The sequence below is a fragment of the Prionailurus viverrinus genome, chromosome C1, assembly GCF_022837055.1.
Source record: "Prionailurus viverrinus isolate Anna chromosome C1, UM_Priviv_1.0, whole genome shotgun sequence".
NCBI classification, from domain to species: Eukaryota; Metazoa; Chordata; class Mammalia; order Carnivora; family Felidae; genus Prionailurus; species Prionailurus viverrinus.
The window spans coordinates 176,174,305-176,191,875 of NC_062568.1; the positions used below are offsets into that span (position 1 = coordinate 176,174,305).

The following is a 17,571-nucleotide window of genomic DNA, read 5'->3' on the forward strand; positions in this document are numbered from 1 at the left end:
TGGTTCCATGCAAATTTTAGGTTTGTTTGTTCTAGCTCTGTGAAGAATGCTGGTGTTATTTTGATAGGAATTGCTCAGGTTTCTACACAGAATATTATGTTTTCTTCAGATAGTGAAAATTTGACTTCTTCCTTGCCAATTTGGATGCTGTTCATTTCTTTTTGTTGTCTGATTGCTGAGGCTAAGACTTCAGTACTGTGTTAAATAGTAATCATGAGAGTGGACATCTTTGTCTCATTCCTCACTGTAGGGGAAAGGCTCTCCATATCATTTATTTTTGCTCTAATCTTTATTAGTTCCCTTCTTCTGCTGACTAGGGCTTTATTTGCTGTTCCTTTTCTAGCTCCTTTAGGTAAAAGGTTAGGTTGTATATTTGAGACCTTTCTTGCTTCTTGAGATAGGCCTAAATTGCAATATACTTCCCTCTTAGGACTGCCTGTGCTGTATTCCAAAGGTTTTGGACTGTCATGTTTTCATTTTTGTTTGCTTCCATATATTTCTTTATTTCTTCTTTAATTTCCTGGTTAACCTGTTCATTGTTTAATAAGATGTTCTTTAACCATCATGTATTTGAGGGCTTTCCAATTTTTTTCTTGTGGTAGATTTCAAGTTTCATAGTGTTGTGATCTGAAAATATGCATGGTACGATCTCAATCTTTTTGTACTTGTTGAGGGCTGATTTCTGACCCAGAATGTGATCTATTCTGGAGAATGTTCCATGGGCACTAGAAAATAATATGTATTCTGCTTCTTTAGGATGGAATGTTCTTTATTTTTTTAAGTTTATTTATTTATTTTGAGAGAGAGAGAGAGAGGGAGAGAGAGAGAGAGAATATGAATGGGGGAGGGGTAGAGATGGTGAGAGAGAATCCCTGCTAGGAGCCTGCTAGGCTCCATGCTGTCAGCACCGAGCCTGATACAGGGCTTGATACCATGAACTATGAGATCATGGCCTGAGCTGAAATCAAGAGTCAGATGCTTAACTGACTGAGCCACCCACATGCCCCTAGGATGGAACGTTCCAAATATATGTTAAGTCTGTCTGGTCCAGTGTGCCATTCAAAGACATCATTTCCTTGTTGGTTTTCTGCTTAGGGGGAATATATATGTATGTATACACACACACACACATATATGGATCTTGTGTTTTTATCCATTCTGTTACCCTAGGTCTTTTGACTTAGAACTTTTACATTCAAAGTGATTATGGAAAGGTATGAATTTAGTGCCATTGTGTTACCTATAGAATTGGCGTTTCTGGTGGCATTCTCTGGTCTTCTCTTTTTTAATATTTTTTAATGTTTATTGATTTTTGAGACAGAGAGAGACAGAGCATGAACGGGGGAAGTCAGAGAGAGAGGGAGACACAGAATCTGAAGCAGGCTCCAGGCTCTGAGCTGTCAACACAGAGCTCGACGTGGGGCTTGAACTCACGGACCATGATATCATGACCTGAGCCGAAGTAGGACACTTAACTGACTGAGCCACCCAGGCGCCCCTGGTCTTTTCTTATCTTTGTTGCTTTTGGTCTTTTTCCTCCACTCAAAGAGTCCCCCTTAAAATTTCTTGCTGCGTTGGTTTAGTGGTCACAAACCTCTAGTTTTTGTTTGTCTGGGAAACTCTTTATCTCTCCTATTCTGAATGACAGCCTTGCCGGATAAAGAATTTTTGGCTGCATATTTTTCCAATTCAGCACGTTGAATATATCCTGCCACTCCTTTCTGGCCTGCCAAATTTCTGTAGATAGATCTGCTGTGAACCTGATTTTTCTTCCCTTATAGGTTATGGACTTTTTTCCCTTGCTCCTTTTGGGATTCTTTCCTTGTCTGTGTATTTTGTGAATTTGACTGTATGCCTTGGCAATGGTTGGCTTTTGTGGAATTTAATGGGAGTTCCCTGTGCTTTTTGGATTTTGATGTCTGTGTCTTTCCTCAGATTAGGGAAATCTTCAGCTATAATTTTTATGAATAAACCTTCTGCCACCTTTTCTCTCTCTTCATGTTCTGGGATTCCTTCTGTATGAATTTTGTCACATTTTACTAAGTTGCTGAATTCCCTGAGTATACCTTTGTGATCCATTACTTTTCTTTCCCTCTTTTCATCTTCATTATTTTCCATAATTTTACCTTCTATATTACTCTGCTCCTCTGCTTCGTCCATCCTCATTTTTATGGCCTTCATTTGGGTTTGCATCTTGGTTTGACCATTTTTTATTTTAGCCTGACTAGATTTTAGTTCTTTCATCTCTGCAGAAAGGGATTCTCTGGTGTCTTTATGCTTTTTTCAAGCTCAGCTAGTATCCTCATAATCATTGTTTTACTTATTTATTATTTATTTATTTATTTCTCATAATCATTGTTTTAAATTCTAGTTCAGAAATCTTACTTATATCTGTACTGATTAAATCCTGGCTGTGAGTTCTACTTCCTGTTCTTTCTTTTGGAGTGAATTTTTCTGTGTCATCATTTTGTCCAGAAAAGAATAGAAGAAAGAAAAAAAAAACCAAGACAAAAAAACAAAAACCAAAACCAAAAAACTAGATCCATGGTGTGTTTTGTTTTGCTTGTTAAAAGAATCTAGATCTAGGGGTGCCTGGGTGGCTCAGTTGGTTAAGTGTCTGACTTCAGTTCAGGTCACGATCTCATGGTCCATGGGTTAGGTTTGAGCGCCGCATCAGGCTCTGTGATGACAGCTCAGAGCCTGGAGCCTGCTTCGAATTTTGTGTCTCCCTCTCTCTTTGCCCTTCTCCCTCTCGTGCTCTGTCTCTCTCTCTCTCAAAAATAAATAAATATTAAAAAAAAATAATCTAGATCCAAAAGTATAAGTAATATAAAATAGAATAGAATAGAGAAAATAGATAACAGAAAAAAGAACTTGAGAAAAACTAAGAAGATACTTGAGAAAATAAATAATAATAAAAGGGGATGAAAGTAAAAAGGAAGTTAGATCCTGTTTCCCCTAGAGCTGAAGCTTTGCAACATTCTATGATCAATAGACTTGGTGTTGAGTTGTTCGTGCTGGTCTTCTGGGGGACCGACCTTCTGTGCTGATTTTCAGGCTGACTTGTTTCAGTGAAAATGGGCCGGGACGAGGTGAAAAGGAGGGGGTTGTGCTTTGTGTACGTGGCTCCATCCTCCACTAGGTGGTGCTGTTTTGCTCCCTGAAGGCTTTCAGTTCAGATGGACAGGATGCACAGCTCCCTAGCCCTGGAGCTGAAAGTTCACACCGCCCACTCTTCAACAAACCCTCACAGAAGAGTAGTCACCCCTTTTGTGTACCTGGTTTTCGTGAGAACCATGCGTTCACCCTGCCTGATCTGAGCTTTTTTATCTCAGGCACACGACTAAGTTTCAAAACTACACGAATTTTAGGGAATCCTGCACAGGGACCCAAGCTGTTCCCCTGGGGGAGCATCTTGCTATGCTTTTGCCCTTTGCCAGCCAGTGTGAGGAAAGCAGTCACAGACCCCACAGTGGTTCAGAGTTTATGTCAAAACAGAGCAGAAAGCCAGCACCCTGCCTTAGCTCACTGCCCTCAGCCCGAGTCCCCACTCCTATGCTTGGGAACAGTGCAGCAGGTTGGCCTGACCCGTCTTTCTTGTGACCCAGTGGATCCTCAGACCATGCTGTCACTTCTGGGATTCTGCCCTGGTTTGCCACCTGAGCACCTTTAATCCAGGCACATCCCACATGGTGGTGGACTTCTAAAGTTCAGATTTTGTACTCTGCTGCTTATAATACTTTGCAGTAGCTTCTGTAAGCAGGCTCCCTCACAGCCTCTGTACCCACAGCTATGTCTCCCCCAAGTAAACTCTCTCCTTCCAGAAGGTGGTCATTTTTCTACCTGTCGATTTGCTCTTTTTGTTCTCTCAGACCTCTGATTGATTTCTTGGGTGTTCAGAGTTATTTGATAACTTGCTTTATTTGAGGGACGAGACAAGCTGAAGGTCTCCCTGCTCCTCCACCACCTGAACTCCTTTCTCCAAAGCTTGTTTATAGAAGCCTTTTTTTATAACTGTCAAAACTTGGAAGCAACCAAGATGCCCCTTAGTAGATGAATGGATAAATAAAGTGTGGTATATCCAGACAATGAATATTATTCAACACTTAAAAGAAATGAGCTATCAGGGTACCTGGGTAGCTCAGTTGGTTAAGTGTCCCATTCTAGATTTCGGCTCAAGTCATGATCTCACAGTGTGTAAGTTTGAGCCCTGCATTGGACTCTGTGCTGAGATCACGGAACCTGCTTGGGATTGTCTCCTTCTCTCTCTGTGCCACCTCCCCCACCCCGACCAAAAAAAAATAAATAAACATTTAAGAAAAAGAAATGAGCTCTCAAGCCTTCAATAACATGAAGGACCCTGAAATGTGTGTTACTGAGTGAAAGAAGCCAATGGGAAAAACCTGAACGCTATATGATTCTAACTACATGACATTCTGGAAAAGGCAAAACTGGAGACAATGAAAAGATCAGTGGTTGCTTGTGGAGGCAAATTGAAGTGGAACAGAGAGATGAATAGGCAAGAGCACAGAGGGAAATCAGGGAAGTGAAAATACTATGGGTGATACTATAACGATGGAATATGTCATTATACATTTGTCCAAACCCACAGAGTATATACATCACCAAGACTGAACCCTAAGGTAAACTATGGACTTTGGGTGATTATGATGGAACTATGGGGGTTTATCCTTGGTAAAAAAAAACAAAAACAAAAACGTGCCATTCCTGTGAGTGAGGTTGATAGTAGGGAGGCTGTGCATGTGTGGGGACAGAGATATATGGGAAATCTCTGTACTTCCCTCTCTAGTTTTGTTGTAAACCCAAAACTGCTCTAAAAAAATAAAATTAAAAAAAATCAGAAAAACTCCAGAGAGGTTGAAGGGTTAATCTCCACTATAGAATAGTAAAGCCCTAAGAGATATGGCAACCAAAATATATGTATACATATATATATATATACACACACACACATATATATACATATGTATACATATACATGACTTTTAGAGACTTGTGATTAGAGTAACTAATTTTTGTTTATTATTAATTTGTCTAAGGAAATTTTTCTTTAAACTTTCAGATGATACTGCATTGTTTGAGTTGATTCAACTAGTTCCACCAGGTACTGTATTATATTTTGATAAGGTAATTGATGTGCAAACCCATTTAAAAGAATGCTTCTTAAAAATACCATCTTTTCCCCTCCTTCCCAAATTAAGAACAATGTTGAGTTTCTAGTATTGGTCCATAAATGTAAAATGTCAATAGATGAAAATAATATATTCAGAAAGATTGACATAAATAGTATTTGAACATATTGTTCTAAGATTGAATAAATAGTAATAATGGAAAATGGAAAATTACATGCTATCATTCTAGCATATTTTGGGACATTCATAAAAACTGACTTCTGAGTTTTTGTGATTTTTCCCAAACTCTATTTTTTTGTTGATAAAGTAATTATCCTTTTTTTGTGTGTTGACTGTTACTAGGAATGGAGGGGAATAAAACCTTAACTGTTTAGTAAATACTACAAATCTCTGGGATAGGTAGAATTAAAATATGGAGACTGGCTTGATTTTTGTTATTTACTTCTATGATTATAGGAAAAATCTACCTTAAATAATTATTTTATGTGAAAAATGGAGAACTATATGTTATTGAAAATTAGTAATCTTAAATATTTTGAATATTACATATATACATAATTCAGGTAACCATAAATTCTAGAGAATGTCTACATTTTTTCCCAACATGTACCGTAATGTCTTATAATGTCAGGTAGAAAGGAATGGAAGGTAGAAAAAATTTGTGGAGATAGTAATTAAGTTTCAGGTTTGTATAAATGTCATACCAATTTGATAGGTTTACAAGGACTTTTTTTCTCTAGAAACATGTAGGTACTCATAAAATTTACATGAACATCTCCCTTCTATAAAGGGAAAGGAGAATGTCATTATGTACTACATTTCTGAATAAGGAATCCATTTAACATAACTTGCTTTAAATTTTCCTTTCATAGGAAAACAAACAAACATGACATGAAGCAGATATTTCAGTAAAGCATCAGGCACTATATATTTTTGTACCTGATGATTTTGCTTCTGAATAGAATATTTTGTTATAGTTTGAGTCATAGTATATCTTTTTTGTAGTGGGTGAAACACTGTCTACATATGATGAAAATACACGAGATTTCATGTTCCCGGGTCCAAACCAAATTTCTGGACACCATGATTCAAACCGCCAGGTTACCATGAGGAGGATTTCTGGCCTTCGAGTAAGTGCTTACTATTTTCGGAATCAATTTGTGATATGGGATCACTGTTAAAAGCACCATATAGCCTTTAATACCTGAAATGTGAAGAACTGATTCAAAGTTTAATTTGGTTCAAAACATAATTTTTAATGAAATTATGATGTTATTTTAAACATAAATCTGAATGAAAATGATATAACAGAACCTATGCATCTTTCATCTAGAATTAACAAGTGTTATTTTGCCTTGTATTATTCAGATTTCTCTTTTTTCCTTCTGCCACCTGCGTCCTGCCTCCCCACATTCCCTATCTCTCTTTTCTCTTTCTTTATTATTCCCTCAGAAGAATGACCAATAAACATTTGAAAAGGTGCTGAATCTCATCAGCATATGGGGAAATCCAAATGAAAAAAACCGTATGATTTCATTTTTGTAGCCATAAGATTGGTAAAATTTAATAAAATCTGACACTATCAGAAGTGTGAAAACTACCACAGTTCAGAATCATCTAATAAAGGCAAAGATTCTCATAGCCTGTTGCCTTCTAGGTGTGTACCTGGGGGATGTATTCTGTCTGGTATACTAAGAGATTTTTCTAGGGGTGTTCACTGATAGCATGGTTCATAATAGTGAAAAATTGCAATAATTTAAATGTTCATTAGTAGGAGTTTGGATAGATTGTTGTATGTTCATGTCATGGAAATATATATTCATATAACTAAATGTGAAAGCTACAATGTGATAGCCAATTCTTCCATCCTTTCCTCCAACTCCGTTCAACTTTTGTTGGGTGATTTACACATATTTTTATCCCTGAAAATGTCTTCCACTTAGAGAAGCTGAGAGAAGACCCTGCTATTTCAAAGAAGAAAAAAGCAAAAGATGTATAGGTTCAAATAATTTGGGCAAACATTTTTTTACTAATTTTATAAAATGTTTAAGTTGTTTGAGTAAGGGAAATGGGGTGATATATGAGCCAATATGGTGAATTAAATAGTTTTCCCTGTAGGTCTAGATTTATGATATGCTCTGTCCTTGGAAATAGCAACTTCAGCTTGCTGGAAGTGTAAAAGTTGACTAGTAAATCTATGAAAATATACTTCCTTTGAGATATTTTCAGTGTCAGTTAGCTATCTTCTATTATAAAAACCTTCAAAGAGTGTTTCAGCAAATGTATGGAAGCCTGCAATGAAAAAAAAAATCTGATTTTAACATTATGGTGTTTTGAGGGCACCTGGGTGGCTCAGTTGGTTAAACATCTGACTTCAGCTCAGGTCATTATCTCATGGTTGGTGAGTTCAAGCCCCATGTCAGGCTCTGTGCTGACAGCATGCAGTCTGGAGCCTGCCTCAGATTCTGTCTCCCTCTCTCTCTGCCCCTCCCCTATGCATGCTCTGTCTTTCTCTCTCTCAAAGGTAAATAAACATTTTTAAAAAATTATGGTGTTTTGAAAGAAATTTAAAAGGCTATATTATACCAAATTGACAATATAAACATAAAAGTATGGACCGTTAATAGGTATCTTCTTCATTTACTTTGGGTTACTTTTACATACATTCAGATGTTGGATTACTAAGACAAAAAATACACACACACACACACACACACACACACACACACACACACACACACATATATACACATACATATAATTACTTCTGGTAATGGTGGTGTGAAGAGGTTGACTATTCCTCTCTCCATACAAAATAAGTATAAAACTGGACAAAATTGTCATAAGCACCAGTTTTAGGACACTGAAAACTGGCAATTAAGACAGATTAAGCCTGTTTAAGGTTATAAGCAAGTGTTGAATCACTGTATTGTACACCTGAAATTAATATTACACTGTATGTTAACTAACTGGAATTAAAAAAAAAAGACAGATTAAGTGTTTATACTTAAATAATGGCCAAAGATTTGGATAAAAATGGCAGGAACATGTGGCCTTCTTGCCTGAGACAGCTTCCATACCCTACTTGGCCAGTGAGAAATTGTAGCTTCACCATCCTGGGGTTGGGCAGAAAAATCAACAGCTCTGCTGCCAGAGGGGTCGGAATCAGGTTTGGGCAGTAAGACTGTGATATTGTAATTTTTAAAAAATATTTATTTATTTTTAATTTACATCCAAGTCAGTTAGCATATAGTGCAATAATGATTTCAGGAGTAGATTCCAGTGATTCCTCCCTATGTATAACACCCAGTGCTCTTCCCAATAAGTGTCCTCCATAATGCCCCTTACCCATTTAGCACATTGCCCCCCCAAACCCCTCCAGTAACCCTCTGTTTGTTCTCCATATTTAAGAGTCTCTTGGGGCGCCTGGGTGGCGCAGTCGGTTAAGCGTCCGACTTCAGCCAGGTCACGATCTCGCGGTCCGTGAGTTCGAGCTCCGCGTCAGGCTCTGGGCTGATGGCTCAGAGCCTGGAGCCTGTTTCCGATTTTGTGTCTCCCTCTCTCTCTGCCCCTCCCCCGTTCATGCTCTGTCTCTCTCTGTCCCAAAAATAAATAAAAACGTTGAAAGAAAAAAAAAATTAAAAAAAGAGTCTCTTATGTTTTGTCCCTCTCCTTGCTTTTATATTATTTTTGCTTCCCTTCCCTTATGTTCATCTGTTTTGTATTTCAAATTCCTCATATGAGTGAAGTCATATGATATTTGTCTTTCTCTGACTTATTTCGCTTAGCATAATACCCTCTCGTTCCATCCACATAGTTGCAAATGGCAAGATTTCATTCTTTTTGATTGCTGAGTAATACTCCATTGTATATATACATACCACATCTTCTTTTTTTTTTTTTATAACACATCTTCTTTATCCATTCATCTGTCGATGGACATTTGGGCTCTTTCCATATTTTGGCTATTGTCAATAGCGCTGCTATAAACATTGGGGTACATGTGCCCCTTTGAAACAGCACACCTGTATCCCTTGGATAAGTACCTAGTAGTGCAGTTGCTGGGTCGTAGGGTAGTTCTATTTTTAACTTTTTGAGGAACCTCCATACTGTTTTCCAGAGTGGCTGCACTAGTTTGCATTCCCACTGGCAGTGCAAAAGAGATCCTCTTTCTCCGCATCCTCGCCAGCATCTGTTGTTGCCTGAGTTGTTAATTTTAGCCATTCTAACTGGTATGAGGTGATACCTCATTGTGGTTTTAATTTGTATTTCCCTGATGATGAGTGATGTTGCGTATTTTTTCATGTGTCGGTTGGCCATCTGGATGTCTTCTTTGGAAAAGTGTCTATTCTTGTCTTTTGCCCATTTCTTCACTGGATTATTTATTTTTGGGGTGTTGAGTTTGATACATTCTTTATAGATATTGGATACTAACCCTTTATCTGAAATGTCATTTGCAAATATCTTCTCCCATTCTGTTGGTTGCCTTTTAGTTTTGTGGTTGTTTCCTTCACTGTCCAGATGATGGTCCCAATAGTTCATTTTTTGTTTTTGTTTCCCTTGCTTCTGGAGACATGTCAAGTAAGAAGTTTCTATGGACGAGGTCAGAGAGGTTGTTAACCTACTTTATCCTCTAGAATTTTGATGACTTCCTGTCTTACATTTAGGTCTTTCATCTATTTTGAGTTTATTTTTGTATGGTGTAAGAAAGTGGTCCAGGTTCATTTTTCTGCATGTTGCTGTACAGTTTTCCCAACACCACTTGCTAAAGAGACTGTCTTTATTCCATTGGATATTCTTTCCTGTTTGGTGAAAGATTAGTTGGCCATACATTTGTGGGTCCATTTCTGGGTTCTCTGTTCTGTTTCATTGATCTAAGAAATATATATTTGGTTTTATCCTTTTTCTGGCACAGAACTTCCAAAACCCTTGGAATTTTCTAAGTGGTAGGAGCAATAAAGGTGTTTTACTTGTTTTGTTATGTTTTTGAGGTAACTTTTGAAAGGCCCCTAGATAGCCTAAGGATGAGGGTTAATTGCCAGGGAGAACAAACATGTGTTAGAGGGTTGGAACTTTCAGCACCCTGACCTGTGGGGAGGGTATATGAGGCTGGAGATTGCATTAAAACACCAATGGCCAGTAATTAATCAATTGTGGATATAGTACTGAAGCCGCCACAAAACCCCATAGGGGTTTGGTTTAGAGAGCTCTTAGGTGAACGTCTGAGGCAGGTGCTGCGAGAGTTGTGTGCCTAGAGAGGGCATGGGAGCTCCATGTCCCTTCCCACCTACTTTGCTCTATGAATCTCTTCCATCTGGATGTTCAGCTGTATCCTTTATCATATTCAATTATAATAAATTGGTAACCAGTAAACTATTTTCCTGGGTTTTGTGAGCCTCTCTAGCCAATTAATTGAACCAGGGGAGAAGGGCATGGAGACCTCCAAATTATAGCTGATTGGTCAGAAACACAGGCGACAACCGAGAGTTGGGATGACATCTGAAGTGGGGTGGGTACAGTCTCGTAGGACTGATCCTTAACCTGTGGGATCTGATACTATCCCCATGTAGTGTTAGAACTGAGTTAAATTATAGGACCCCTGTCTGGTGTCACAGAGAATTGCTTGCTGATGTTGGAAAACCCACACATGGGAATTGGTGTCAGAATCCTAAGGGCAAACAGTGTGTCTTCACCAACTAAATGTGGTGGATTTGGATGCAAATGGATGAAGAAACCACATAGTTTTGATAGGCCGAAGGCTGTTCCAGTTAGATTGAGCAGCTATCTGCCAGAAGGTTCACAGAAGTAAGGGAGCAATTTCACAGAGAAGTAAGGGAGGGCTGAGGTCAGCTCTCCACTCATTCCTGGCTGACTGTGAAACTATGAGAGACAGTGCGAGCCCAGCAAAAAGTGAAACTCGGTAGAAACTACAGATCTGGCTGTGTCTTTGAATGTATTCCCCAAGCCACACACAGATAATCAACAGAGTGGAACCCTTACAGGTTCATAGGATGACCACTAAGCTATGTATATACAGGTGAGACCCCTAGAATGAATGGAAGAATCAAAAGATACATGGTATGTGTATAAACTGAACAGCAAAACGGCAGATATAAATCTAGTCGTATCCAGTGTTTTTAAATGTGAATGGATAAAACACTCCAATCAGTAGTTTGTTGTCCTGGCAGACAACAGTGTACCCTTCCTCAGAATTCTTATGACATCTGTCTGAGTCTTAGGCTGTCTTCCTGAACCCATTGCTGTGGCAAGAATTCAATCACATCTGAGATTAAATCCTGGCACTCTCACAGACTACCTGACTAAATTTGAGCAAAGCACTATAATATTAAGATATCATAAGGCTGTTGGGTGGATTAATGAAACCTTGTAAATGGTTGTAGCAGTACCTGGCACAGAGAACACTCAATAAATGTTAGTGATATGATGATGGCTGTGGAGATCATGACAGTGGTGATGTTGATGATAGTCTCCTTTAGACTGTGAACTCCATAGAAACAGGATCTGTGGCTTTCTCTTCTTTAAATTTAAGTGTTCACACAGTACTTTGCATGGAATAGGTACTCAAATGCCTCTTGATTGAATTGAATGAATGAATTACATCTTATAGACATCATAGAGGAACTGACATTTGAGATGGAGTGATGATTAATTTTAGGCATCAACTTGGTTAGGTTATGGTGCCCAGTTGTTTCGTCAAACTCTAGTCTAGATGTTACTGTGAAAGTATTTTGTAGATGTAATTAATGTTTACAAACAGTTGACTTTAAGTATAGGAGATTACCATTGACAATGTAGGTGGATCTCATCCAATTAGTTGAAGGCCTGAAGAGCAAAACCTAAGGTTTCCCAAACAATAAGGGATTCTGCCTCAAAACTATAATGTAGAGATACAACCTAAATTTTACCCGGCTAGCTTGCATACAGATTTCACACACAAGACTGTGATATCAACTTTTGTCTGAGTTGCTAGCCTCTGGATTGCCCTCTGGATTTTGGACTTGCCACTCTCATAATTGCATGAGCAATTCCTTAAAATAAATCTTGCGCGCTCTCTCTCTCTTTCTCTCCCTCCCTCTCCTATTAGTTCTGTTTTCCCAGAGAACCCCAGCTGATACACAATGGTTTTGAATGCTCAGTGAAAATAATGGCTAAAACACTGAGTATTTACTATGTGACCAGCAATATATGGGGAAGGGTAAAGTGATAAGTTGCAATCCAGGCTATGGTAGTTATAAAATACATCCACAAATGATTTGATACTTCTCTCTTCCAAAGGTGGAGCTAATTCTACAGACTATACTTAGTGACTCTAACAGATAAAATGTGGTGAAGTGACAGTATTGGACCTTGGAGACCAGGTCTTTAAATGCATTGTGGCTTTCTTCTTGCACTCACCCTTGTATCGCTTACTTTGGGCTAAGCCAACTGCCATGTGTGAAGATACTGAAGCAACTGTACAGAGAGGGCAGAAGCTGGGAAGGCTTTGCTAGAATGTTTGTAAAAGCTTGAAAGGTCTTGAAGAAACTGTCAGATGCGTGTTTGCAGAAAGTAAGGTAAATGTTATTGGAATTAGGGTTAAAAGGAATCTTTATTGGGGCATCTGGGTGGCTGTTGGCTAAGCATCTGACTTTGGCTCAGGTCATTATCTCACCGTTCTTGAGTTTGAGCCCCGCATCAGGCTCTGTGCTGAAAGCTTGGAGCCTGGAGCCTGCTTCAGATACTGTGTCTCACTCTTTCTCTCTGCCCCTGCCCTGCTCATACTCTCTCTCTCAAAAATAAATAAACATTAAAAAAATTAAAAATAAATAATAAATAAAAAGAGGAATCTTTGTGATGTAATGGCAGAAAATTTAGCCATATAGTCATCTGCAGTAATGTAGAGAAATATTTAAGGAAATGAGTGGTCTAAGACTTTCAGATAGATTGTTAGAGGGTCTGCTTGGTTTTCTCTTGCTGCTTTATAGCAAAGTATGACAGGAGAGAGATAAGCAAAAGGAAAGGCTGTTTAGCAAAAAGGAGTTGGAACTTACTGTTTCTGAAGATTCCCCACTTTTCCCAATGGCAGATAATGCTAAAATTAAGGGTTGACTTCTGAGCAAAAATCATTCCAGGCACTTTTGGGAAATTGTGGTCTGATGGTGAAACCTAGGGTGTGACTATATAATCCTTCATTAAAATCTCAGAAAGATCCAAGATGTTGTCTTAGAAAATAATTTAATCGAATATCAGGTTTTTTTGAAGATGCGTAAGGGCAGTCTCAGCAGAAGCCCAGTGGAGAGAAGTGTACAGCTTTGGTCTAATGGAGTGAACTGCAATAAGATTCATAGGAGAACCACACATGTTTTTAAAGAGCATTATATTGGGGTGCCTGGGTGGCTCAGTCGGTTAAGCGTCCAGCTCCGGCTCAGGTCATGATCTCGCGGTCCGTGGGTTCGAGCCCCGCGTCGGGCTCTTTGCTGATAGCTCAGAGCCTGGAGCCTGTTTCGGATTCTGTGTCTCCCTCTTTCTCTGACCCTCCCCTGTTCATGCTCTCTCTCTCTCTCTCTCTCTGTCTCAAAAATAAATAAATGTTAAAAAATTTAAAAAAAAATAAAGAGCATTATATTGTTGGAAATACCGCCAGCTTGGTCTGAAATGCAGAGAGACCTCACAAAATGAAAATTGGACCCCCAGAATTCTGTTGACAGGACTCACACTCAGAACACTGTGCAGCTCTAACATATGGTCTACCTCTCATTGAGAAGGAATGCTAATTTAGAGGATGGAAGCAAGAGCCCAGAGGAGCCCAGAGAATAGTTATTTCTGATCAGGAACAGGGCTAAACTTCTAATCAAGGAACTTCTAACATTTTCCTGGCTGGATTTTAGAATTTCAATGGACCAGTGATTCCTGTTTGCCTCTTGTTTTCTCCTTTTGTGAATAAGAATATCTGTAGTGGTTATCCTATGCCTGCTGTACATGTGTATTTTGGGTATATGTGGGGCAGACATCTTGTCTCTTTGGTTCACAAGTCTTCCAACTGTGAGGGACTGTATTGTCAGAACTGCTCTTAAAGAACCACATCTGTGGAGGTTGAATAAGGACTTGACTTAGATGCCAACATCCTGGATTTCAAGCTGAAGTTGTAAAAGGATGAGACTTTGCTTTGCTTTGCTTTCTTTCTTTCCCTTTTCTTTTTTTCTTTTTTCTTTATAGGGCATGAGTTTAGATTACACATGAAAGGAGTCTAAGTAACTTGTGGTCAGAGGGTAGACTGGTGGTTTTAAAATAAGTCCACCATGGGGCACCTGGGTGGCATCTGACTTCGGTTCAGGTCATGATCTCATGGTTTGTGGGTTTGAGCCCCGCGTCCTGCTCTGTGCTGATAGCTCAGAGCCTGGATCCTGCTTCAGATTCTGTGTCTCCCTCCCTCTGTGTCCCTCCCCTGCTCACACTCTGTCTCTCTTTCTCTCAAAAATAAATAAAAACATTAAAAATGAAATAAGGGGCGCCTGGGTGGCTCAGTTGGTTAAGTGTCTGACTTTGGCTCAGGTCGTGATCTCACCATTTGTGAGTTTGAGCCCTGTGTCGTGCTCCATGCTGATAGCTGAGAGCCTGGAGCCTGCTTCTGACTCTGTGTCTCCTCTCTCTGCTCCTTCCCCGCTCGCTCTGTCTCTCTCTCTTTCTCAAAAATAAACCAACATTTAAAAATTTTTTAAAAAATGAAATAAAATATGTCCACAAATGTTTGATATTCCTCCGCTGAAAAGGAAGTCTAACTCCTTTGTCCTTGAGTGTGGGCTGTACTTCAGGGCTGTAATGAATACAATGAGATAGATGTGACAGTGTTAGACTTAGATGAGTAAGTCATAATAACAATTGTGGCTTTCTCCTTGCTTTGCTTTGGGAGAACTTAGCTGCCATGTCATGAAGACACTCAGGATGTTTATGTGTTGAGGAGCTGAGTCCTCTTGCTAAAAACTAGAAAAGAACTGAGGCCTCCAGCCAACAGCTGTGTGAATGAGCCTTCTTAGGAAGCAGATCCTCTTGCCCCCAGTAAACCTTCAGATAATGGCAGCCCAAACATCTTGACTGCAATCTCATGAGAGATTTTGAGCCAAGAACCACCCAGTTCAGCTTCTGCCAGATTCCTGACCCATAGAAAGTATGTGAAATAATAAGCACATACATTCGTTATAAACTACTAAGTAATATGCTGTGTAGCAATAGATAACTAGTAAATAGGCATGGTGGGCATCATTAATAAAAGAGGATTGCAGAAAAACAATCATTTGGTTAATTGTCAGGCAACTCATATTTACCTTTTCTGTAATGTGTGATGTTCGAAATTCTCAAGTTAGTAGGTCAAAGGCTGGGTTTGTAGAGGACGAATATCTGACTTCTACATTAGAATGAAGTTGCACTGGGCATACACAATATCTTTTCATGTTTTGGTGAATGTGTGATTTGTGTGCTTCCAAATATTTCGGCAGGTGCTTTGTGACTGTTCCTTTGAATTTTACCATTTGTCTCCACTTATTTCAAAACAGTGTTGGGGCGCCTGGGTGGCGCAGTCGGTTAAGCGTCCGACTTCAGCCAGGTCACGATCTCGCGGTCCGTGAGTTCGAGCCCCGCATCAGGCTCTGGGCTGATGGCTCAGAGCCTGGAGCCTGCTTCCGATTCTGTGTCTCCCTCTCTCTCTCTGCCCCTCCCCCATTCATGCTCTGTCTCTCTCTGTCCCAAAAATAAATAAACGTTGAAAAAAAAAAAAAATTTAAAAAAAAAAAAAAAAAAAAAACAAAACAGTGTTAAAGCTGATGTTTGAAATGTTGCGAGCAATAGAAGCCAGATTCATTCATAGATCTGAATGTAACTCATACAGTAAGGGGAGAAATGTTGGCGGAGTTGGTAGAGACTTATCTCTCTTCTGTTTCAAGAACTGCATATCTACAAGGTGTAATTTTTTTTAACATGAGAGTGTCCAAAGTATTTTTAAAAAAATTTTTTTTTCAACGTTTATTTATTTTTGGGACAGAGAGAGACAGAGCATGAACGGGGGAGGGTCAGAGAGAGGGAGACACAGAATCGGAAACAGGCTCCAGGCTCCGAGTCATCAGCCCAGAGCCTGACGCGGGGCTCGAACTCACGGACCACGAGATCATGACCTGGCTGAAGTCAGACGCTTAACCGACTGCGCCACCCAGGCGCCCCCAAAGTATTTTTTTTAAGTTTATTTATTTTGAAAAAGAGAGAGAGAGAGAGAGAGAGAGAGAGAGCACAAGCAGGAGGAGGAGGAGGGAGGGACAGAGAGATAGAGGAGAGGGAGAATCCCAAGCATTGCAAGCTAATAGCGCAGAGCCCCAGTGCAGGGCTGGATCTCACAAACAATGAGGTCACGACCTGAGCCGAAATCAAGGTCAGATGCTTAACCAACGAACCCACCTAAGCGCCACCAAAGTACTTCTTGATTGTGTAGTTAAGTAAGTTAATTTGTAAAAGTAAAAAGAGCTCAAATCCATTAAGTGTTTTTATATATTTCTGACTTTAGTATTATTGTATCATAGTTTAAAAATCTTAGAATAATTTGACAGGGAAATACTGGAAAATGGAAAAAGCATTATGTTTTACATAAAGGTAATATAATGACTTGTAAGGGAATCATCAGCAATGAAACTGTTACTTGCTAACATTTAGCATCACTGTGTTGTCTTTAGTTTTAGTAGGAAGGTCAAACTAACAAATGAAGCGGCTAAGTCTTGATAAGTGTTTGTTACTTCAGGTCATGGTTTTATCACTAATAGTTCTATTTTTTCAGAAATTGAAATAATTAATAATACCTTTTATTATTATTTTTTTTTACTCAGGGAATTGCTCCAAAGCTGGAATTTTCTACGACCTCAGTGATAACTGAATGTCTGATAAGCTCGAGGAAGTGCCGCACTCAGGTTCAAATCTTTTATTTATTTATTTATTTATAAATTTTTTTTAAACGTTTATTCATTTCTTTTGAGAGACAGAGAGAGACAAAGTGTGAGCAGGGGAGGGCCAGAGAGAGAGACACACACACAGAATACAAAGCAGGCTCTGGGCTCCGCCAAGCTGTCAGCACAGAGCCTGACACGGGGCTTGAACTCACAAACCGTGAGATCATGACCTGAGCCAAAGTCAGACACTTAACCCACTGAGCCACCCAGGCGCCCTTCAAATCATTTATTTAAATTATTTAATGGTTTAACTTATTTGTTGATAGTTATGGGCATTTGGAGAGAATTATGCTTTCATTTTGACCGTAGCTCATTTCATTTTTTTGGGTCAATCTGGAGTGTAAGCAAAACAATTATCAAAGGTATTTAGCAGTTCAGTTGCATCTTAAATGTGAGAGTGAAGAGTTTGGTACACATGATAGGCGGTGCCACGA

The 17,571-nt window shown here is 39.2% G+C and overlaps 1 protein-coding gene across 3 annotated transcripts in view; it reads left to right on the forward strand.

Annotated features, from left to right (window-relative positions):
- Positions 1–17,571, forward strand: part of SPATA6 (spermatogenesis associated 6) — a 143,401-nt gene that overhangs the window by 46,507 nt on the left and 79,323 nt on the right. For all 3 annotated transcript variants that reach the window (XM_047873115.1, XM_047873116.1, XM_047873113.1), the window contains exons 4-6: positions 5,084–5,125; positions 6,159–6,283; positions 17,018–17,098. In XM_047873115.1, coding sequence (XP_047729071.1) covers positions 5,084–5,125; positions 6,159–6,283; positions 17,018–17,098 — 248 coding nt within the window. The remainder of the gene's footprint in view (positions 1–5,083; positions 5,126–6,158; positions 6,284–17,017; positions 17,099–17,571) is intronic.